This window comes from Cyclopterus lumpus, chromosome 3, assembly GCF_009769545.1.
Source record: "Cyclopterus lumpus isolate fCycLum1 chromosome 3, fCycLum1.pri, whole genome shotgun sequence".
NCBI lineage: Eukaryota > Metazoa > Chordata > Actinopteri > Perciformes > Cyclopteridae > Cyclopterus > Cyclopterus lumpus.
In genome coordinates, this window is record NC_046968.1 from 7,268,281 (window position 1) to 7,293,578 (window position 25,298).

General features: G+C 45.4%; 1 protein-coding gene across 4 annotated transcripts in view; it reads left to right on the forward strand.

Moving 5' to 3' along the window:
* ntrk3b (neurotrophic tyrosine kinase, receptor, type 3b) overlaps positions 1-25,298 on the forward strand; it is a 147,697-nt gene that overhangs the window by 94,320 nt on the left and 28,079 nt on the right. For all 4 annotated transcript variants that reach the window (XM_034526554.1, XM_034526546.1, XM_034526528.1 and 1 more), the window contains one exon: positions 20,940-21,128. In XM_034526554.1, coding sequence (XP_034382445.1) covers positions 20,940-21,128 — 189 coding nt within the window. The remainder of the gene's footprint in view (positions 1-20,939; positions 21,129-25,298) is intronic.

Here is a 25,298-nt window from a genome sequence, read left to right on the forward strand (position 1 = left end):
CTGCTCTAAGAGGGTGTGAAATGAAGACGGAGAGCGTGTCATGAGAGGTCATTACTGGCTCCCCAAAGGCAGCAGATCATGTCAGTTTTACAGGTCACTGCATTTTATTTTATTTTTTATTCCCCCCTCCCCCCCGTGTGACCCCCTCAGCACTTGCTAATGACTACAGTGCCAGGGGTTCGAATGCGCATTAAGAGTTGTGACGCTCGGGGAAAACGGCAGCTAAACGGCCCGGCGGATGAAGCCAGATGGCATCGAGGAGGGAGAGAGTGACGGCGCCGGCACCGCCGCCGCCGTCACTCTCTCCCTCCTCGACACTTTATGCGCTTATGCGTGGCGTGATGGATGTACGCACTCGGCAGGTCGTGCGTCACGCTCGCTCAGCAGCGCCGGGCTTCATTTGCCCGGGCTGTCTGGGATCCCGGGAGGCCCACCTGCTCGCCACGTGTTCTATGAGAGAGCTCGGCTCATGCTGTGTTCTGTCGCTGACCTGTGACCTGTGACCCGTCTGTGGCGAGGAGCATTAGAAAACTGGAGCCATGTATAGCTTCAGGGATTCAGACCCAACACAAATAGTGCGGCGGTGGGATATTTAAGGTGACCTTCTAATAATGACATATATGATCAGTTTCAGGGACAGATTAATGCATTTAAAGGCTAAAAACACTGGAGGCCACTCCCTTAATCGAATGAGAGGCCTCGGTTTTTTTAACAGCCGGTCGACTGCACCCTGATTTTATGCAAGCGCCAAGCCAGGACGCGTAAATTCAGGTGCAATGTCATTTTTCACCAGGTCCTGTGCTGTGTTCACTTCCAGTGTGTTCACTTCCAGTGTGTTCACACCGCGAATCATCCGGACTGTCAGAAGGCACTCTTTTGATCCCCGTCCATCTTGGGGAGCGTCCCATCGATTACAGTGTGCGCGGTTCATTCATGCACGGTTTGTCAGCGCTGCGCCACGATTTATTTGACTCTAACCGGAAATCTGACAAGAAAACCCTCGAGTGCTTGCGCCTCAAGTGTGCCACCCAAACCTTGACCTCTCTGTCAGAGGGAGTTTTTTTTTCTTCACCCCCCTCCTCCTGTACAGTCGTTCCTAAAAGAAAAACACTCCCAGAAGAGATTCCGTCTTTCTCTTTCTCACTCGCTGTGCATTCGTGAGCCCTCTGAAAAATCCAATAGATGCCTTAAATAGATTGTGTTTGTGGCCCTGTAATATTGCGCTGCAGATGCTCGGCAAAGCGGCTTTATTTCTGTGTATGGACTTCATGGCAGCTAACTGGCAGCGAGATAAACTCCATGTGGCCCAGGGGAGCGTGGTGATGATGAGCTAAACAAACAGGCTAACAGCGCTGAACGCAGCACGTTCTTTATGCATGGGGGGGGGGGGGGGGAATCGTGGAGAGAGAGGAGTGGGCTGAGGAGAGTGGGAGGAGGTGTTTAGGGAGCTATGACAGGCTCAGCTGTGTTTTAGCTAATGGGTGGACTGGCTACTACCTCGCTCTCGGGATGAGCCTCTTCACTGTCGTGGGTTCAATACCTTTTTATTTACCTGCGCTCTCTTCAAACAAATCGCTCCAGTCCTGAGAGATGGGAGGGTTAAAACAGCCTCATGATCGTGATGATTACCGCTGCGCCAAAGAAATGTACACGCCAAGAAGGTAAAGCCCACGTCCAAATAAACAATCTGCCATCTTTAGAGTGCGTCACATCATATGCATGATGTGCAGAACTGACCCTGTGCACAGATTGTTACACATGTAAAAGATCTGGAGATGCATGCGTGTGTATGTGTGTGTGTGTGTGTGTGTGTGTACGTGTGTGTGTGTGTGTGTGTGTGTGTGTGTGTGTGCGTGCGCACTTTATTTAAAACCACCTCCAGGGACCGAACTCTGAATTAAGAGCATGTTCACGGAGACCACGGCACTTTCTGGGTCATGTGAGAGCTGGCATCACTTGAATTTATACATCAACCTCCTCCCACCCCCTACACACCCCCTACACACACACCCCCACACCCCCCCACACACACGTGTTTTCGATAGGTGTGTGCAGACAAAGAGAGAAAGGGAGACGGGGCCTAGCTTGTGTGCTCGTGCTTTATGTGTGTGTCCAGTATCTTTGCTCTGTCAACAGCAGAACACAGTTGAAACCTATTTCCACCGAGAGAGGGGCAGCAATATGTTTTGGACCAAAGCTGCCGTGAAGATAAGATCCACAGCACTGCAGCCCACAATCTGATCCTGCCACTGGGCCAGAGGGCAAAATCCAATTTCCTCCACACTGCGGGAAAAAAAGAGAAAAAAAAAGAAAGAAGAAGCAAAGCAAGAAGAGAAACAAAAAAAAAGACGTTACTCCATGATTAATGCTTTGCAGGAGATGACGGTTTATCTTTTGCATACTCCAGTTTCACAAATTATATTATGTTGTTTGTACTCTCGGTAGGTTTTTGGCAGAATAATTGCCCGATAAGGCCAGGCACGTCTTTAACTTGGGCTTTTGTCTCCGCCTGGCCTTCCTCCACCAGGCCATGTTTGCCCTTCCACAACATGACATTTGAAGCACAAATTGTCTGGCCTTTCAGAAGGCCGGACTGTCTAGCTCGTCAGACAGAACAGTCTCTCAGATAACTGCTCCGTCCTCAATTATTAGACTTCTCTGAACTGAATGCTCTCTGCACCCTGCATGTCTGTCATCTGCTGCAGATAAGCATGGGGGGGGTGCACAGGGCAGCTAGCTGTTGATTTGCTACTGGGCTTTATCTGACTGTGTTTCTCGAGGTGGGGACAGGCACTTGCTCAAAGGTCAGCATGACACTATCTGCCCAAAACAATTGGACATAGAGAGGCTCAGTCGCCTCCCTTCGGGTGTCCCCCATAGGACCTTATTTTGTAAAGAAATGTGTACAGTAGTCCACGGGTTGGATTGTGCTTGTTGATATGAACGACGATAACTTTGCTCGTCAAGAGAGTTTGTCATATATTTGTCTTGACATCAGTGAACGACGTCGCCGTGGCTTGCTACCTAGCTCGGTGACTGAGCTATATTTAAATCTTTCTATACGGCGACATCCAGTAGATTCAAACGGAGTCAAATCATTATGTGTTTCTCGTCTTTGACTACCGGACATACTGTATTTCTTTGCCCAAATAAGGCGGACAAACAGGAGGCGGTGGGACTTTGCCTCTTTAAACTAACCGTTTGATAAACCCCACCCCTGGAAAGTCATTATCCAATCACAGCCTTGGAGACCAGATAAAACAAATGCTTGCGGAATTCTTTATGTTGGCCGACCAATGTGTGCCAATGCCAGAGCAGAAAGCTCAACTTGAACTAACCGGGACTGAGCTCTGCGAAAGGTCAACTGTTCTGCATGTGTGTGATAACGACAGTCCAAGGGATAGTACGCTGCATTTAGACTGGTAGTTATTTCAGAATGGGTGTTTGTGCATAAGTCGCTTTAGATGTGTGACATAAAAACTCTCCCGACCGGCTTCTGAGCAAACTATTTAATATTACAAATGAGGATAATGCATAAAGGGGGAGGGGGGGGGGACTTGAATTTAAGATATCTCTCTTGAGGAAAGTTAGGTAGCTCATCAAGCGTGCAGCAAGGAGATGCAGCACCATCTGTATGTAACCCTCTGTTCATTAGCATGTGGAGCTACTGTGTTCCTCAGCTAGCCGTCCCCCCCCCCCCCCCCCCCCCCTTCCCCAGAGTCTTAATCCTTCCTCTGCCTGTTGTGTTTCTGCTCCACTGGAGACCAATCGTGCCAATTCCACTCGTCGAGCTTGATAATTAGTGACAATTGTGAAAGTAATTTACAAACTCCAGCAAAGCCATTGAGCAAATGGTGCCAATTAACTGGAGATGCTAATGTGGGCAGAAACGCGGCAACGACAAAAAATAGCGTCATCCGACCTCCATTCCAGTGAGAGGAGGAGGGCCGGGGAGCTGTCCTCTGAGTGTCGGGGACAATTGTCCAGGGAGGAGATGGGAGGCGATGCACATTGTTGGGACATGTCAACATGCTGCAGATAATTCCCACAATGCAACACCACGTATCGTGACCAGGGCAACAACCTTTTAATTTGCTATTTAGCCGACACTTTTGTTTAGAGTAACTGAAGCTCAAGCAGCAGAATATGGCTCCTACATCATCGGTTTTGCAAAACAACTCAAGTTAGGATTTCTGGGCGATAAAATATTGGACTGAAATTCTGAAATTAAACGATGCTATAAAAAAAAAAAGAAGGGCATCCCATCCACCCGAAACTGAGACGCTGGACATCAATGCAAACAGAATGAGGTTACCGGTTGAAAGTCTTCCACCGCACACACAGGATCTAATCAGCTGAAACGTGAGATAAAGGAACCGCAGCAGACCTCGCTGTTACAGGTGGTTCTTCGCCCAGTGGGGTGATTGATGCTGTGAAAAAGTATTTTTTTTTGTGCAGTCTGCAGGTTCCTTCCTTTTAATGAATCAAGTAAAACAGCCTGGAATGGTTTAGCCTAAAGGTTCACCATGTTGACCATTAGATGTGTTGTAAGTCTCCAGCATGAGCTCACGGACTGAGGCGAAGCACTTCCAAACCACTGCTGTGCAACACTAATTTTAACAAACCGGATGCATTTAAGGTGCTTGATTGAAACGATAATTAATGATAATAAAAAGAAGTGAAGAGGATATCTATTGCGTCCACGCGGCTCTCAGCATGGAGACGACTGAGCCGCCGGCTGTTGCAGCTAACAGCGCAAGCCGGGTGGAACTGGAGGGTGACAACGTTGATCTGTTGGCCCGCAACATCTCGACAATTATGGGATGGATTGCCGTGGAGATTTTGCGCAGACATTCTTGTTTTACATTGTCCAATACTTTTTTTGTCCAAATAGATGTAGCCGTCAGTTGTGCTTTGTGTGGACAACGAGTTAACATGCATAATGTCATTATGAACCTGTTAGCATGAAGACGTTAGCATTTAGCTGCGTCTCATTGCAGCCTCACAAAACTCACAGCGTTGTGTTCTGCTACTAGTGGGCCACATCCTCAGACATGTTATGAATTCTGCACTGTGCGGCGTTAAGGAGGAATCTTATTGGGTGATTTTACTATTTTCTTTTGTGCTCGTTGTTTTTTCACAGCCATTGAAACTTTGTTCACACCGTCCAAATATTCTCTGCCACGACCCGAAGCTTCCAATCCTCTGTTTGGGGTTTAAACTGACAACCCTTTCACGAAAGCACCTGCCTGCATAACGTCTAAGTTCGCCGAGTGTCAGGACGCCCCGCTCTCCATTTCATTTACAAGACTGTGTGGGAACGCGTACGGTTGATGACGTGCTCCTCTTAAATGTGGGTTTGCTCCGAGTTTTAGCGCAGAGAGCATCTCAAAGAGGCTCGTTATTCGAAGTCAAGACCCCGCTGTCTCATCACGAGTGCTGTGATTATCCAACGGTTCAATGCTTTCCAGCCTTCCGAAAAAAAGAAACAGTAATGTAACAATCCAGTGTGAGCAGCAGGGAGCCCACTGGTTAATGGTACAGTATGTATGGCCTTTTGTAGAAAACCTCTCCTCTGCACCCTTCTCTTCACAACCCCCACATCTCTTCTCTGGGATTAAAAACAGGAGGTGTATTCCCATTCTGTCAGTCACAGCCACTCTGCCTCCTAGGCCTCAGCCTCTATCAGTGTAAACAGAAGAGGCGAAGCAGTGTTTGCTGTTTTCTCCCGTCTAAAAAACGCCTTTTAGTGTCTCTTTGATCGCAGCCGCTGGAATAGTAATTGCTATCACGAATGAAACAAAATGACAAGCGCTACCAACAGCTGAGCAATGCAAATACAAAAAAATATATAGAAATGTGTGTGTGGGTTAGGGCGGTGCTTTTGATTGATATTGGATATACTGAGAGAGAGGGTTTTCTTTACTATAAATATATATATATATATATATGTTCTCTTAAAGTGGAAAGCCAGAGGACCCATTTCGTGCTGAATAGTCATTGTTTTTCTCTGCTCTATTTTAAAGCAAAAGATACTTTTGATGGATGTTGCCTTTTCACATTTGCTAAATCGATTATTGCCAGACAGTTACATACAGTAGTTTATTATTAGCGACGCTGCTTTTAAGTGCACATGTTGAAGCCTGACTTCCCTGTCGCGTCTATACCTTTTGCAACTGCACGGCACTAAGCCTCCGAGTGAACATCGAACGAAGTGCCTTTATTATAAGAAACCCTTCCAGGAGAGAGGGGAGAGCCGGTCCTACTGGGAGCTCACGTCTGGCCATAAAGTAGTAGCTGCCAAAGCATTGATGGCTGGATGCTGGTTATTCAAACGGAATACAGAAAGAGAGAAATGAAAGAACTGGATGGCTCCTCTTGCCTCTTTAAAGCTGTGGAAGTGGATAAGCCTCTGGTGTTATTCACAGGCTCCCTCTGACATCTTCTGTTGATGTTTATTTAAATGGCGCTCAGATCGGTGTGGAAATCGGCCCGTTGCGAATGCCCAGCAGGACACAAAACAGCTGGGCTTTGGAAGAGAAACAGAGAGAGGGGGGGGGGGGGGGGGGGGGGGGTATTTCCAAAAGGACAGAGGAAGAAAAAGAAGAGAGAGAGAAAAAAAATCTTGAGGGTTTTATGTAAAGGAAGGGATTTTGTGTGAAATGTATTTTGTGTAATGAGATGCCCCAGTTCTGCTCTTTGAAATAGCGTTACCTGGAGCTGGAAAATAAAAATCTCTCCTCCTGCCTGTCCCCCATGGAGCCGGCTGTTCTCGGCTTACACTGTGCCCCATCCTCCATTTCACACAAAAAAACACTCACGTTCTGTATTTTTTTTTTTTTAGATCTAGTCGTCAGGCTGGTCGTCAGGAGAGGGTCTCATTTCAGAGCTCCTGCTGGGAGATTGCTCTTTCTTCTCGGGGCACCCTGACACAGAGCGTTAATAATGTAGCTCGCCTCAAATAGCACTCACACAAACACCGCCATCGACCCCGTTGGCCATCAACAGAAATGTCCATCCGCCTAATAAACTGCTATTTTCTGCCACGCTTGTCGGAGTGATTCTGCAGACGTCGCGAGGTTGGTCGCCTCTGTGTGGAGGGCGCCGGACACCCATTTCATCTCTTACAGCATGGGAACACTGTTTTCTCAGCGTGATGAGCATCCTTTGACAGCCTCAGCAGCCTCCTTATCCAAGCCCATTTACAGCCAGCTCATTCACTTTATTGCCATTTCGCTGATCGCAGCACTTTGAAGTGTTTGCTAAGAGAGGGCAAGGGGGGGGGGGGTTTAATTGGCTGCATTAGTTGGTTTGCTTCTCCTCTTCTTTCTCAGTGCCCCCCAGTTACAGTGAGAAGGATTAGACGACCTACATATTAATTTTGCTCTGCCGCAATCTTGATTCAGTCTCACCAGTCGTCCTCATGTTGCGTTTCGGTTGCTCCTCTCAAAATGAGTCCGTCTTCAAGCTCAAGTCCACAGTACCCTGCATTTAACATTGCCATGGATGCGTTCTCACGGACAGCAGGGAAAAGTTACATTTAGCATTCATCCCTATGCCCTGATTGACAGCCCGCTGTGGGTAACGCTGCGTTCCGTTTCGCAACGCGTCGCCCACAGCAGTCGCCCTCGGAGAAGTTGTGATGTTTGTTTTGTTTGAAATGCCTATGCGCTCTTGTACATCCAGCGTGACATCTCCTGCAGTATGTTTGGGCTGGGAGTTAGCTCCCATGTGGATAAAGACAGTCGAATCAATCATTTTTAAGGGCTCTGGATGTTTGGGGAACAAACTGTTGATCCGCCCCTAGAATGATCGCATTGTGGTTTCAATACATTTTTGTTTTTTACTGATTTAATTTCTGTTCTGGAGCTTTGAGTGAAATGTGCTCTGTTAATACAATGATTTTATTTAAATAAACCTATTCTGGTCCTATAAAGATTTATTTTTGTTAGAAACTAGAAAGTAAGCATTGACTACATTTGGTGGAAACTCATACACATAGCAAATATATTTTACGTCAGATTGTCATTCATACTGAAACTAGGGGAATTAATGATACATTTTTGATCCTGGCCATGCATTTAAGTGTAGAATTTCCATTCAATTTATTTCCGACCCAAAAAAGATACATTTAATTAATACATAACCATCTTAATTGACCCTTTGCTAAGTCCTGCCTCCCAAAGGCAGACTCGCCAATCGTAGCGCCGCCTCAGCCGGCTCTGACCAGAGTCCGACAACTATACGGTTCTTTTCCAAGGCTCTTATGCAGTTGTTTCAGATGTTCTTCATTGTCAGGCTGGTTTTGTGGACTTCGAGCTAGTCATGGTTAAACGTTGTTATACATCCTGATACTCGTTACCCAGAGAGGCCGGCTAGAGATATATGTTCCTAAAGCCTTTCTATGTAAAAACCTGTGGAGGTTACATTAGCCCCGGCACGTTAGCACATTATCAACTAATGTTAGCACGTCTATGCTACGCTAGCTACTGAAGTTATGCTGATCACTAGGTAATGTGATGATTCTGTTGGCTTTGGCTTCTATCTTTGTCTATTAGCCTGTTTTCACTGCGGCCTCATCCTGGATACATTCACAGAACCGCTTCTCTCTGCAATCACTTTTTAGTAAAAAAAAAAAAAGTGAGAAAAATAATTGTGCGGTTAGTGGCAGTGTGGGCTCCATCAGGCCCGGGGTGGGTAATCGGGAGAATCGGGAGAGTTCCCGGTGGGCCGCTTCACTTCTGGGCCGGTCGAGAATTTTATTTGTTGACATTTGTCACGTTAGTTCATCTTCTCTTAAAGTGGGCGACACACGTTCCGCATTCTGACACCGCAGCCTCTCCATGGGTTGTACCATGCGAGGAAGTTCTCCCCTCCCAAATAGAGTTGGTTCGGTCTGTAGCCCGTCTTTTCCAAAAAGTTTTCTCAGATAGGCTACGGATAGCTGGGGCCCGTCTGCAGCGATACGCATCAGGGAGGATGGACGGGAGGAAGAGGGCAGGAGGGGCTGAAAAAGCCAGGTTGAAAAAAAGGATGCTGCCAAATGTGCCAAGCTTACTGATTTATGTTCAAGAGGACAAACACAAGTGGCAACTGGTAAAGAGAGACAAAGGCCTAATGATTAGCAACGTAACTATTCGGCTAACGTTGTAGCCTTGATTAATAGCGTTGTAGCGTTGTCAACCTATTCCCAAGCAAAATATTAAATTGAATTAAAATATTAGCCTTTTTATATCACCCAAAATATGGCGATCCATAGACTTTGCAAATATTATGCAAATATTGATATATAATATTGATATTGATATTGAAGTATGCAGTAATATGACTCTTAATTTTTCTTTGTAGCTTCGGAGCAGCAGATAAGACTGTAAACTGTACTGTGAGTTGAACTGTAAACATTAGTTCAATATGCCTCTTTGTTGAAGAGTGGGATATGTTTCAAATGTTTTATTTATTTATTTATGCTTTTGTTAATTTATCAACCTATCCTTGTGGAATAGTGGAATATTTTGTGTTAACTTCTCATTTTAAGTGGATTATTATTGTTGTATTTAACCTTTACATTATTTGTTGGACCATGGTGTTAATTAAAAAAAACTACAGGATAGTAAGAGCTGAACTTTTGCTTCATTTATCCAATTTCCACTACCATGGAAAAAGTGGGCTGGTCTTGAGCCTGAAATTCCTTGGCTGAAAAGTGGCCCCACTCCGGCCCTGGGCTCCATTGTAGCTCTGACAGCTTGGCAGTGTAGCATCGGGGTATTGGAGTTTAGCTGAGGGTCAATTGCGGTTTGTCACACTGTCGTGGTGTACCCTCCATGATGCTGTAAACACCCATTTAACAGCTTAGAAAAGTTTCCCAAGGAAAGCATGCTTGATCCAAAAATGTACCAGCTTTGTATTAGGTTTGAGGCCTTATGTGAACTCTTACAAGAACCAAAAGAAGGAGGCAGAGTCCTCGTCCTTTCTCCGGGCGACGCAGGAAAGTGTTCCGATTCAAACGAATGGAGGTTGATGTTTCAGCTCACCTTGGCTACGCGCCCTGCATGGCTGCCCCTGTAAGCCATCAGTCTGGTTGGAGTCTGCCTGAAATATTAAAGAGCCTGCCTGCTCGCCTCACCACAGAGCAACTAGAGTGCACGGTGCAGTATATGTCATACAGGAACAGTGGGCATGTAATGGATGGAGAACCGAGTGAAACAAGAGCGGAAGACCATTCTCAGTTTAATTGACGCTCATATCACCATCAGTCCCATGATAGATGTATCCATCCCTCCACACATTCATTACCTGCCCGCGGTGCATTATATTTGTTGCTTATAGAAGATTGAGGGTACATCCCGGTCTTATGCAAGTGGTGCCCTTGCAGCGGCAAAAAGAAGATGGAAGTCACGTCGCCCTGCTGTAGATCATCGTACGGCACACCAGACTCCTCCATAAGTGCTCGGCTGATGGGCGGCCTGTAGTACAGCAGCCAAGTCAAATAAACATATTTGGGGAACGCCTCAGCATCCCTAGGTATTACTCTCGTATTTCTACACCTGGTGATTTCACTCCAATGCCAACTTTCGGTGCCATCGCTGGAAGTAGTGTGTCCTTTATGTATCGATGCAACAGAGTAAGGAGGTCGTGATAAGGCAGATAAATGCCTCGTGAGATGTGGATTTAGCATGACATGATTGGCTGGAGACATATTCAGGAGGGGGGGGGGGGATCTGGTGGTCCTCCACCAGGCATATTTGAGCATAATTTCCTACACTTTGATTAATTTGTTTGCACTAATTTGTTTGGATCAGAAAAACACAAAATGTAGCCGCTGGCTGACCATTCAAAATATAAGAATAAAATGCAGTAATAAATCTGTTTTGCTTTTAAATATGTCTTCTCCTGTATAACAACAACTTATCACATTTGAGTCAACCCACATGTATGATTTACTCTTCCTTCCTATTTTGTTTTTTCTTAGTAACCTCTTTGAATCTGCATGTGGCATCTATTCACATAATTATACATGAATTCATTTTAATATATATAAGTTTTAAACTGGACTTTCATAACTCATTTGTATTGAAGAAACATTTCTGTCGAGGTTGAAAATATATCTGTATTCTCTTAAGAAGTTGTACTATAATATATAAAAAGGTCATAACACTATAAATATAGAAGTATAAATCAGGCCAGATCAGGCCTTGTAGGAATTCATCTTTTAAAAAAATGTTTTTTTAATTTTCTCTTGGAGTTCAAACAACGGGTGCTCAAGCCCACTCAGAGTTCTATCTATGAATTTCCCAGCAATTCATAATGTTATTGTCCAGATTGGAAGTGCGGGAGAAAAGCAGACAAGAGCCCTCGGAGTACCGAGAGAAAACCGACACTGGCACAGGCGAAACACACCACACAGCGACAAATAGTCGAGGTCCTGACCTCAACCACTGGACCACTGTGCGGCCCTACGGACCTCTGATAGTGGACTTCGCTGCATTGCTTCACGCCTACTTCTCATGCAGCTGCTGGTGGGATAGAGTGCGATAAAAAAAGGTAGACAGTGTACCTGTCTGCAGAAAAGCCATTACCCGGAGCTCTTTAATCTGGCAAAAACTGGATGATGGCTGCGTCCAGAACTGGGCCCTGTAATAATGTGGGAGTCCCACTCCCCCGGGAGTATAGGCTCACAGCCAGAGGCAGGAAGAGCAGTAGACTCTGTAGATGTTCATCTTCCTTGGATAGGGCACTTGTTTGTGGTTCGTCCATTTCCTCTACAATCACAAACTTGTTTCCAGTAGTTTATTAGTATCCGGTATGAGACCTGATCCTCAATCTGGGAAACTATGGGCTGCTGCCGAGTGATAGATTCTAGAATCTTCTTCTTCTTCTTCTTCCACCTCCCAGGCTAACAAGTCTGTTCAGTTGAGAAGCCTCCGATGGAGGGAGGCAGTTGTGAGAGAACTGAGGCAGCAACCAAGACCTCTGGGGCTTCAAAAACAAGAAAGAAGGAAAACGCAGAGACCTAAAGAAACAATTGAGAGACATGAAATAAATGATGGGTGTCTTTTTAAAGCTGCTTTTAAGTGAAGTTGAAACAAGCAGTATGCTCAAGTCGATAGAGGAATTTAGGTTTTGAACAGATGTTGCTGTCATTTCAGAGCATTTTATTCTCTAATCATTATCGGTATGATTGTTAGTATTTTTGATTCACTTGGAGTCATCCTGACAACAAAGGCCGTCGAATTGAAATAAAGTAATCAAGGAAACGGTGGCGAGAAAATAAAGGCAAGTGACTGCAAGAAACACGGTGAACAAGAGAGCTGACCGATTGATATCCCACGGTGGATCAGGGATTTGATTGTGTTTGTGTGTGTGTGACTGAGACTGGTTGAATGCTAAGAAAATGGGACCTGATTGCACCCAAGTGCACAGAAAGTGGTTAACGATGACCTTAATGTGCTGCCTCCAATCCATTTCAAGCCCTCACAGATTGCTTGCCTCTGTTACTGATTACGAAATGAATCAACTTTTTATACTAAACTGCCATCGCCTTGTTCACTTCGGCTTTACAAGAGTCTGATGCTTCTCTCCTGGGACAACGGCTTTTTGAGGCCAGTTAGCAGGATCGCTGTGCCGGTTGGTCGGTCCACCACTTTGGTCCATACTTGAAAATCTCAACAACAACAACTATGCCATTTTGTGGGGGGGGGTTGGGAATTATTCTCGGAACTATTTAATGGATTGGCATGAAGTTTGGTTTACATAGTCATGGTCCCCAGACGATGAATCTTTAGCTAATTTTATAGACATTCATGGTTCCTGGAAGATGTATTCTAATGACCTTTCCTCGAGCGCCACCATGAGGCTGACGTGTGTTTGAATGACCTATTGGTTAGATTGCCATGACATTTGGTACAGATGTTCATATTTCCCTCAGAGTGAGTTGTAGAAACCCGACACTTTCATCTAGAGCTAGCATGCAGTCCAGTCCATTGTTTCATACAAACTTTCATTGTCGTATGAAGCCCACTGACTTCGCCAATGATCCAATTGTCTTCTAGTGCCACCACGAGCTTGGCAGCTTAGCTTTTGAATGGATCACCATGGAATTAGGTAAACCAATTCAAGGACCCCAGCAAATGATATGCATGCTAATAGCCTAAGCAAGTGTTAGCATGCTAAACTAAGACGGAGAACAAGCTAAACATTAGCATGTTAGCATCATCATCAGGGGGCATGTTAGACCTCTGATTATAGCATTAGGCTCAAAGCCCCGCTGTCTCTCAGAGCAGCCTCACAGAGCCACCAGCATGGCTGTCAGCTTGAGGCTTGTTTCCCTGCAGTGTTCCACATATAGTACAGTGAGGAGTGCACTATCCCTGACGTCCAATCAGATTTTTGCAGACAAATTGGTTTGGGCCTTTGGATTTTCGAGTTACCTTTTTATGTACTCTGCAACATTATTTGTTCTTCTCTTGGGAGCACAATGAAGTAGCTGTCTGTCTAGCTACCGATCCAGCTATACATATTTATGGATAGGGAATTATTCAGGTTCAATGCTGCCTTTGAAATCAATTTTGATGATATACTGTATGTCTGTTGAGTAAACCCCCTCCCACATTTTCACTACATTTTTGACCAGAATCTATCACATTGAGGAAACATCTTATCGGCCCGTCTGACTATTAATTTACCTCTCTGCTACACCCCACCCCCATCCCACCACTTAAACACCTGTTTCATCCCAGTGGAATTGTGGGACACATTAGCATGCGGAGGCTTCAGCCGCAGCACTGATGTGCACAGTCATCAAGCCGTTTTGTGGGCTGCAGTGGCTGAATGTGGCACTCCTTTGTGATTTCCAATGCAAACTCCGCCAGATGCTCGACGCTGGGGAATCGTTTCATATTCTAATTCCATGACAAGAAATATAGCCGTGGAGTGTGCGGCTGCTGCTGTGTTAGTGCTGTGTGTGTGTGTGTGTGTGTGTGTGTTTGTGTGTGTGTGTGTGTGTGTTTGTGTTTGTGTTTGTTTTAGCATGGGCTGTTGCCTTGAGTGCTGAGTTTATGATGCAAAGTAGTTTCCGTAACAACGCTGCCACAAGCTTTTCATTTGGCCCTTTCTGATTACATTTCCGCGAGAGAAGAATGAAACCCCAAATATAGCGGAGACTCGCAGGGCTCCAGATAAATTTACACATTTATTGTACGTTTAGTTTTTTTTTCAGTTTGCTCGCGGGCGCATAACATGTAATAAGATGTGGGTCCCAAGTTCTGGTAAAGAATTCGCAAATCCGGAACACCCTAACCCTAACTGTCTGTCGTGTGATGTCATTTTCCATAACTTTTCAGACTCATAGGGAGAACAGAGTCGGAATATCAATCTCCCTGTTTTGTTGTATTATCATTCTGAGCATCAAGACCACAGATATATATATGTACGGCGACGCAAACTGTCATTTGCTCAGTGCTGTGTCATTGCAGATAATGTTCGGCGCGGTGCCTCCGCCTAGTTTTAGAGGACGTACGAGTGGCTGATGGGTTTACAGCCGATATCAGACGCATGTTTATTATTGTCTCGCCTCGTCCGTCCTTCCCCTCAGTGGTCGCCGTTGTTTACATCACAATAAAAGAGAGAGCACATTGAGCTGTAAATTGTCCATGGCCCACGTTGCAGAGGACTATAAATATCATCTGTCCCGGCGTTCAATATTTCCCACAGTTGGTCACCATCAGCTGGAGTGGAGGCAGCGGGCAGGCCGAGGGGCGCGTCACCGCGCGGAGGCCATTTTTTGGGGGGATTCCGCCGGCGTGCGCGGCTGTCACATGTTCCCCCGTGCTCGTCTGCGAGTGGGAGGGTTGAGCGAGCCCGTTGAGGCCATTTGTCAGACGCGCCTTCTTCAGCACGGCCTGGGAGTAATTGTCTGAGCCGTGCACGTAACCTTAAGGTTTCTTCACACGACAATGACATTTGGCAAATAACTGGCCTTTTTTTAGTTTGCACTCGCCGTGTGGATTGCTGCGACTGAGCAAGCAGTGTAATGGTTCTTGATAATCATGTGAGGCGACTAAGTGGTTTGTCTCGGCATCAGAAATTTGTGGGATTTTGTGTTTTGGACTGTGGGTCAGTGGTTAGCAGGTCTGTCTTTGAATCAGGGCGTCGTGTCCCAGTCGTTGTGTCCTTGAGCAAGACACTTAATTGTTCCCTGTAGCTGTGTCTGCAGTGTATCAATGTAACATGATTGTAAGTTTGGATAAAAGCGTCAGCTAAATGACATGTAATGTAATGTGTTAAATGGACAGTTCACCCTAAAATCAAAAGTACATATCTACTTGTAATGCTGTTCATCAATCTAGATTGTTTTGGTGTGAGTTGCCTAGTTTTGGAGATATTAGCTGTAGAGATATCCCCCGTCTCTCCAATATAACCGGATATATGGCACTCGGCTTGTGGCGCTCGCAGCACCAAAAAGCTACATTTGAAAAATGCAACGGCAAAGTTTCCTTCCAGATATCATGACCCGGTTACTCGAGATCATCCCCAGACCGTGATGTGATTAGGTTCATGTCGGAACTTGTTTTTTTGTTGCCGCTTCGAGCACAGCAAGCCGAGTGCCATCTATTCTTATTATACTGGCGAGGAGATGACTGCAACTCACACCAAAACCTAGATTGATAAAAAAAAAGAAGCTATCGGTCAGAGGAAAATGTATTTATCCCTGTAAGATGTTACGCAACACCTTTTCTGGTTTCATTTACAGCTATATTTCAATGAATTAACCTGCTGTGTTGTCACTGCACTGCTTGGCAAAAGACCATCTCTGATAGTTTCATAGAAGACGCTTTAAGCCCTATGACAGTTGGTCTATAATGTGTTTTCTTCTTCACAAGCATGATGTTTGCCTTGATTCCACTGTTTTCTAAGTTTCCCACGTAATTTATACGTAAATTAATACTCAATTTGTTTCAAAACCATCGTTAAGTAGAAGCGTGGCCTTGCCTCAGTAAGTTATCCTTCCTGTGTTCTCTTGTTAATTTTACATGTCCTCAAGTTAATTCTAGTGCTAATTAACTACCTTTGAAAAGGAATGTGTGAAATAATTATCACAAGAAGGTGGAACGGAAACAATCACACTTCGCACAGTTTATTCCCCACCACAGGGAAAAGCCCACAGAGTTACCCGCTGGCTTTTTTATTTTTTATTTCTGTCCTGAGAATCACCTTCAGCCCTTCCTTTAGAAGCAGAGACACAGACAATCAAGGAGCCCCACAAACAACCCCTGCCGAGTTTTAGTCCGGTGGGGCATATTTGCACAAATAATTATTATAATAAAAAACGTACTGTGCAAAGAGAAATGAGAGTGCTGTAATAAATAAACCCAGAGGCTGGTTGTGAAAAAAGAGCTCCCCGAGCAGAGAACGAGGAGGAACAATGTGTTGTGGACATTCTAATAACATATAATGTCACCAATAAGGGGGGAAATACACGAATAGGGGCACATGGTATGATGCATTGAAGCATCCAAAACCAGATCCGGCAAATACGGTCCCGTTCCAGAGACACAGCACAGATTTAAAAGCAGGGTAACAAATAACAGAATTCCCATTGTGAAGTCGAAACAAACCACTTAGTTAGGTTTAAAAATAATGATGTAGATTAAGTAAACAACAAAACACAAGTACAGGAAACTCCAAAACCACTGAACAACACTTTTGGTCATGAACTTTCATCCAGGCTCTCCTGGATGAAAGTCCTGTGTTTGTATGAAGTGTCCTCACCATGTATTATTGTCCGAGAGGAATGAAGCTGTGTCCGTTTCATAGATATTTAGAGGACAGAACAAATGCTTTATCCACTCTTCTTCTTCTTCTTCACACACGCACACACAGAAACACACTTAACGGCTCCCCCTTGTAGATAACACTGCTGCTGAGGTTCCATTAGGTGCTCCCCGTGCAATAGTAGAAACACATGTATAAATAGCTCAGTGTGTGGGTGTTTCAGGAGACATAAAAAGGTTTATTATTGCAGGTAATTTATTGAGCACTCTTAATGTTATCATGCCCACAAGGTGACACGGTCTGGAGATCAACGTCGACCGCGTCTGAAAGGGGGCTAGTTCAAAGGTCGGCGTGCTCTTTTGATTCGCCACTGAGGCCCGGTCCACAGATGGACCCGCTGGCCCGGCACTCCGACAAAGCCTTAATGAACGAGTCCATTTTGAAAACCCCGGAGGGGCCGGCGCCTCCGTCTCTGCTCCTGTAGAGTAAATTAGATTGACTTTTAAACTCCGGGAAACAGACGAGGCAAATGTCAACCTTGATCAATTGATTTGGCTGAATTAGCTAATGCACCTGCGAGCCGCTCCATACATTATGAACATAAAGCGCTGGATAGAAGAACGTCACGCCTGTGACCGCAGAGCGATGCCGACCGGAGTGACACGTCTCTGGGAAAATAACGGATGACTTTCAAGTCAGAAGGATGTTTGCAGGAGAAAGCATAGAAGGATGTGAGCAATGAGAAATGCATAACCTTCAAGACGACGGCCCGCCACTGTGATCTAAGACGTTCCCCAGGAATCCCTGAACAAACTGTTAAATGACAGATTTTATTTGGTTTTTATGTTCTCGCCAGTGGCAGCGAGTCCTTTCATGATCTCTTGCCAACTTGTGTGTGTGTGAGATGCGGCCGGGCAACCAGCCCCATGTTTCTGATAATCGTATTTATTGAGTCATTTAAAGTATCTGACTTCTCTTTTTGTGTTCGATACAGTCTCTAAAAGGTTTTGATATTTTTTTTGCTTGATGCACGGATACACTGTTCTTGCCGGGAGTTGGATGAAAGAATCAAGAGCGCGTAGTTATGACGCTTCCACCAGCGGCCGATTAGCTTAGCTTAGCATAGAGACTGGAAGCAGCTGGTCCATACACTCCTTACAACGTTCTTGCACTCTAGTGTGCACGTTCTTGCAAACTAGAAAAAGATCATTTTTCTGTCCTTCGATACAGTTTGACGATGGGAACGTGGTGAAAACAGGGATAGTGTGCAACTATTTATTATTTTTCACAATTATTGACACCCAAAATATAGCAACACATGTATAACAACATGGAAAGGCAGATCTAATCTAAGAGATAACCCCATTCAAAGTAGTGCCCAGGCAACTCTCTCCAACCTTTTTACAACCAACCTGTGATCCTGGCCTCATCTGAGAGTGCTATCGATCCTTTCCTCTGAATATTGTCAGGAAGGCAAATAATTCCCAAAATGATCAACCAAAATGGCAGTTATATGATTTACATTATGAAACTGGTAGACGCTTTGATGAATAGAGGACTGGACTTTACTAAATGTCAGAATGTGTAATAAGTTGAATTGATATTTACAGATTTATCTTCATATCTCGTAAGACTGTTGCAACTTGAGGAATAGAAAAGTTTGAGACCACCCAAAGTCTTTAGTCAAGGTCTGAATTAGACCCCGTGGCCATTCGTGGTGCATGGCTGAGTTTACCTTCTGTATGAACCACATTACTGCAAAAAAAAAGAAAAGTTGTGAAAAGAGGTGAGAGATGAAAAGATTGGAAAAATAGCCCAAAGTTGGCTCATTTCATTTCCCAGTTCTCCTGAATAAATCAAAGTTAGTTTTATAGAGAGGAACTTTATTCTCAGATAGACGGTTCGGGGGAAGACATCCACTTCCTGTTCCAATTCCATTCTGTGCACAGGCAGCGTCTTCCAAGATAAAAAAAACCCGCTCAGGGGCCGTTGGGCCCTTTCATCACTCAGGTAACATAAATGCAATTTTTTAGGGGATGTTCTGAAGTCAAGAAGCACAATTTTCCCTTGACTCCTCAGAAAACCTTCATCTCCCAAAGAATCTAGTGAGAGTGCAGCCGTTTGGAGGGAGGCCAGGCGTTCCCCGAAGCCTCATCAATCCGGCACTGGAGTCTGACCAGACGGGTTTTCATTCCAATTCATATTGTATTAAAAAGCAGAGCATAATTCTACGAGCTATCTTTCCACTTTTCTTTTTTTTTTTTCAATATATCTCCCTTTCACTCCAACTTTCTCCGCAGTGATTTTTATTTCAAAGTGTCGTGACGTTTGAAGCAGCACACTTTGAATATGTCTGTGCTGGTGTAGAGGAGGACCCGGGAGGCATCGGCAGAGATTTAGTGCTGTAGCCAGCGGGCCACTTGTCCCCAGCGGTTGGGTCGGTAGTTCCCCCCCGTGAGAAGAATCCGTGCTCCGCCGCGCACATCGCTCCAATAAAGTGGGTGCTCAGCTATGAAAACCCTGCATAAGAGCAAATGTTGTAAATAAATATATGCTCACATGTCTCACTTCATCACACCCCGCCTCCCCTGCCGCTCATAGTCTATAATTTGATATGACTGAGTCCTGATTACTATTTACTGTGTTGTCAAGGTGAGCGAGAGACTCAACTTTGTGGGTAAACAGATTGACTGTCACAGCTCCGATGAATCAGCTGCCGTTGACTTTATATCCGCTCGCTTCTTTCCTCCTTCCGCCGCCGAAGATTGGGGTTGTCAGAGCAGCGTGTCGCTTGAGGAACAGCAGTGACAGAACACCGGCTGACAGTAAAGTCTTTTTGAATTTTGATTAAAGAAAGGAAATTGGGGTTGCTTGACAGGGGTGTGTCGTACGACACCATAAATCCAACCAGCCGAGAGAGTGCCAACGCTGTGGTCCAATGACGGCCCTCGGGGACATTGTGTGCTCCCCCCCCCCCAAACGCGACATGACATTTTCTAATTATCCGTGGTCCGATTCAGTACTTTCGCCTCCATTTAATACACTACTCGGGGACTGCGTCCAACTACAGGACCTGAGGTGTGTGTGCCTCATATGCCGTTTCCCGAAATTGATGACGATAATCGTCATTTGCGATCTAATCCAACCTGCCCGAAAAAAAAAGGAGAAAAAAAGCCCGTTTTCTTTGGACATGCAGTCCAAATCCCAAAGATACTCGATGACAAAAAAAGTGATACAATTTAACAAGCTGGAAACAGAAGCATCGTTGATCGCTTGAACAATTACAGAAAGGATTAACCACATATTGAAATAGTTCATTCATTAATATTTTTATACGAACAAATTTGACATTCGGTTGACCTTCTGCTTGACCATGGTTCATGCCATCTGTCAATTAATTCAGATTTTCCTCCAGCTAGCATTTGAACACTTCTTTGTTCATTTTATTGTGGTTTATGTGAAGGAAATGATTTGAGTTCATAAGGTGGATTTAAATAGAAACGTGAAGTCGTTTCTAACCAAGCACACTGAGCATTAACACTCATTCACACTGGCCTGTGGCGCGGAAGCTGAACGCAAACCACCCCCCCCCAATAGTTACCAATATGTCATATTTGATGAAGCTGACTATTAAAAGCTCTCCTGCAGACATGTTTAAAGACAAAAAAATACCTTGTTTTGAATAATGTCTGCTGGTGTTTTCTTCCCCACAAACCCCAATTACCGTATTACAAATGATTGCAATTCCATCAACTCCTTCCTGTTTATTGAAATATCCTGAATATGTGAATGCGCATATATGTTTGTTTATGTTAAAAATATATAAAACTAAAACAAACAAAAACACACAACAAGATATCACGTACTCCTACTTTTCACATCACATTTGTGTAAGTCGCATACTGGAACCCAATCGGCCTCCAGACTCAAATCAAACTCCAGCATTCTGCACAGTGAGGCAACAACAAGCACATTTTTACATTTGTGGAGGTGGAGGGGGACTTACTGTATAACTTTCATGTATGATACCTGAGGGAAGTTGCATTCATATTTTGGCCATCACGTATTTTTGTCGCACGTGACAATGAAAAGAGTTTTACATAAAAGTCAGATATCATTTGGATTTTTAAATTGTAAAGTGACTCATCATTCTCATGTCCTCCTTCCAGGACCGGTAGCTGTGATCAGTGGTGAGGAAGACTCGGCCAGCCCTCTTCATCACGTCAACCACGGCATCATCACCCCCTGCACTCTGGATGCGGGTCCCGATGCGGTCGTCATAGGGATGACTCGTATTCCGGTGGTGGAGAATCCTCAGTACTTCAGGCACGGACACAACTGCAACAAGCCAACCACACGTAAGTCCCTCTTCATCTTCCTCTCCGTCACGTTGGCGTTTCCCTCGGTGACCATTACCACACATTACTTGATTTTATGACGATGCAAAAGGGAGCCTACTGGTATTCAAGCATGATGCTCAGTATACTAACACTGCAAGGCGCTTAAGAACACTGTATCTAAAAAAATATTACGCGCTGTCAAATGAGAGTCAGACAGACAGACATCAAACACGTCTTTATTAGGCTCACCCCAACTGTTGCATCCCCATTGTCATTTGCTTTTGAGCTTAACAGTGATAAGAGCCGGGGGCCCCCGGGGGCGATAGTGTAATTTAGTGTTGTCAACAGAGTCAGCGTGATCATATGGCGTCAGCATCTGCTGGCTCCGTTCCAGGCTTCTCATATAGGATCTTTTGAGTCAAGAGCAGCCGTCGGTGTACCAGCCACTGCATGGTGTTCAGACCCCCCCCCCCCCCACCCTCTCCTCCTCCTCCTCCTCCTCCTCCTCCTCCTCCTCCTCCTCCTCCGCCACCCTCCCCTAGGACTCATGTTCCAGGTTTGGGAAAGACAAGACCATTTTAAGGCCTAATTACTCACAATTACATCAACCGCTCAAGAGAATCAGCAGAAAAACAACTGTGCCAGCAGCCCGCCGCCTGCTGCTTCCTCTTCCTCGCGATACCAGGCGCACCAGCCGGATTTAGCCGGGGAAAAGGCGCCACTCCTCCTCCTCCTCCTCCTCCTCCTCCTCCTCCTCTCTGAACGTCAGTCAGTGCGCAAGATCAGACTCCTCCTCCTCCAATTTGCACTGGATCTGCGTCGGTTTAGATCTTGGCTCGCTCTCAAAATGGCCGTCGGACAGGAAGTTGACTCCCGAGCTGTGGAGCCAATGAGAGGGAAGGAAATCCCATTTAGAGGTGATGAATAAATGACGGCTCTTATGTTTTATGAATTCGCATGAATTGTTAATGTCCGTCCGGTGACTGATTTATGACGTTGCGCGCCTTGCACAGGAGGTCTGATTGCGAGCTAATGAATACATGACAGCGGGCACGGATGAAACTTTCTCCCGATCAACGGCGCGCCTGGAAATCAAAAGTCAGACGCCCGGCTGTGCAAGACGGAGGCGACTTGCACAGAACGCTCTGCCTCTCGGAATGCTGCGTCCATTGTCTTTATGTTGGTCTTTTTTGTCTTTTTTTTAATTCTGTGTGCGTGTATCGGAATAAATAGAAAATGAACCCCCGAATCCCTCTCAAGGTCACAATGGCCGCTGCTTCCCCCCAGCGGCTGGAAAAATAGCAAATTGGCTCCTGCGGATCATTCGATGAATGTGAATGTATTCTCTACCCTCAGGACAAACAAACACACACACACACACACACACACACACACACACACACACACACACACACACACACAGACAGACAGACAGACAGACGGACAGACGGGGAAAGGAAAAGTCTGTGTGTGTCCATGTGTGTATCTTCACTGTGTGTGTCCATGTGTGTATCTTCACTACGTGTGTCCATGTGTGTATCTTCACTATGTGTGTCCATGTGTGTATCTTCACTATGTGTGTCCATGTGTGTATCTTCACTATGTGTGTCCATGTGTGTATCTTCACTATGTGTGTCCATGTGTGTATCTTCACTATGTGTGTCCATGTGTGTATCTTCACTATGTGTGTCCATGTGTGTATCTTCACTGTGTGTGTCCATGTGTGTATCTTCACTGTGTGTGTCCATGTGTGTATCTTCACTATGTGTGTCCATGTGTGTATCTTCACTGTGTGTGTCCATGTGTGTATCTTCACTGTGTGTGTCCACGTGTGTATCTTCACTGTGTGTGTCCATGTGTGTATCTTCACCACGTGTGTCCATGTGTGTATCTTCACCACGTGTGTCCATGTGTGTATCTTCACCATGTGTGTATCTTCACCACGTGTGTCCATGTGTGTATCTTCACCATGTGTGTCCATGTGTGTATCTTCACTACGCGTGTCTGTGTGTGTCCATGTGTGTATCTTCACTACGTGTGTCCATGTGTGTATCCTCACTACGCGTGTCTGTGTGTGTCCATGTGTGTATCTTCACCATGTGTGTCCATGTGTGTATCTTCACTATGTGTGTCCATGTGTGTATCTTCACCATGTGTGTCCATGTGTGTATCTTCACTACGTGTGTCTGTGTGTGTCCATGTGTGTATCTTCACTGTGTGTGTCCATGTGTGTATCTTCACCATGTGTGTCCATGTGTGTATCTTCACTACGTGTGTCTGTGTGTGTCCATGTGTGTATCTTCACTGTGTGTGTCCATGTGTGTATCTTCACCATGTGTGTCCATGTGTGTATCTTCACTACGTGTGTCTGTGTGTGTCCATGTGTGTATCTTCACTACGTGTGTCCATGTGTGTATCTTCACCATGTGTGTATCTTCACTGTGTGTGTCCATGTGTGTATCTTCACTATGTGTGTCCATGTGTGTATCTTCACCATGTGTGTCCATGTGTTTATCTTCACTACGTGTGTCCATGTGTGTATCTTCACCATGTGTGTATCTTCACTGTGTGTGTCCATGTGTGTATCTTCACTACGTGTGTCCATGTGTGTATCTTCACTACGTGTGTCCATGTGTGTATCTTCACTATGTGTGTCCATGTGTGTATCTTCACCATGTGTGTCTATGAATGGATCTGTGAATGTGCGTGGTTGTAGGCGCACGGTTAGTGTGGCTTGTGGGTGGAGTGGATTGGACGATATCTCACCTCACTTTCCCTCCTCTATGGTTTGATAAGCGTCTTCAGCCACCGGTCACTTGAGTGCCTCCCCCCCCCCCCCCCCCCCCCCATCCTCATTGTGCCGCTGGTCTTGCTCACCCCTGCAGCTTCACTCCGTACAGTACGGCGGCTTTGTTGACGCTCGGCCACCGATCCATAATGTATTCATTAATTTACTTGAAAGCTTCTTATCCCGGAGAATAGCTTGCACAAACAAACACACACACACACACACACACACACACACACACACACACACACACACACACACACACACACACACACACCTCCCTACTGTCCGCAGTAGTCCCACCAGCGCACATTAATATGAACACACTCCTCCTCCCCTGGGTGGATCGGGAGTTCACTAATGTGTTGGTCGGTCCCAGTCCGCTCACACAACCAGTCTACTGCCCATTTGTTGGGCTCCGTGTAATTTGAAACCAGCTCCACCAACCATAACGGGGAGGAGGGACGGTCCGCTGATGCTGTCTGCCGGCTTCCGTTAAAAAACGGCTTCATGCGATGGGATACCGGGCCTGCTGCAGAGCACCAGTGCTTCCAGTGTGCCCCATCAGATGTTTTATTCACGAGTGTTTGATCTTCAAGTGAATATACTGGCAAAGTATCTCGGCTGTCAGGCTGCGGCACATTGCAGGGACATTTCTTTATTTATATATTATCCAATCCTAGTTGCCTTCTAGTGTAACCTGGCAACCTGTGCAAACGCAGGCCGGAGGGAATTTTGGAGCATTACGGGGAAAAGTGACGTCACAGTTGTCACTCATTCCGATGCCAATTCGAAAAGCATGAAGAGCCGCCGTTCGATCGGTTCATCTCCTGGGTGAACCGGTGGTTGCGGTAAATAGGCGCGCCGTGACTGATTAGGACGTTCGAAGAGATCAGCTCTTTTCTTTCTTCCTCTGCCGGGTTGAAAAAAAGGACCAATCCCGGGGAAATACAGCCGTATTAGAGAGATAAAGGCAGAAAAGGCAAAGGGCAATTATTAAGCCTAATGACAGATGCATATCTAGTCGGATCCGCTGTCTCACAGCAAGTGGCTTTGTTTTATCACTCAGCTTGCTATTTTAATTATGGATTTGTTACATCCCGCTGGCCAAAATTAGACAATAGCTTTTGATGTTGGAGTATAGCGTGTAGCCTTTCATTATATCCATGTTATTAGGGATGTCACGCGTGGCCGCAGCTCGGACTCGCCCCCTCTGTGTCGAGTGTAGCAGAGACATAATTATGCTCAAGGTGATGCGTTTTGAAGATTAACATGTTTCCAGTATAGTCGGGGAGTGTCTAATTTGGCAGCTTGAGAGCTCGGCGAATGTATGGAAATGTAGAGCAGATTGATTGAAAGGCAGTTATCATGTTCCAAGGCTATGATTGCATGAATTATGG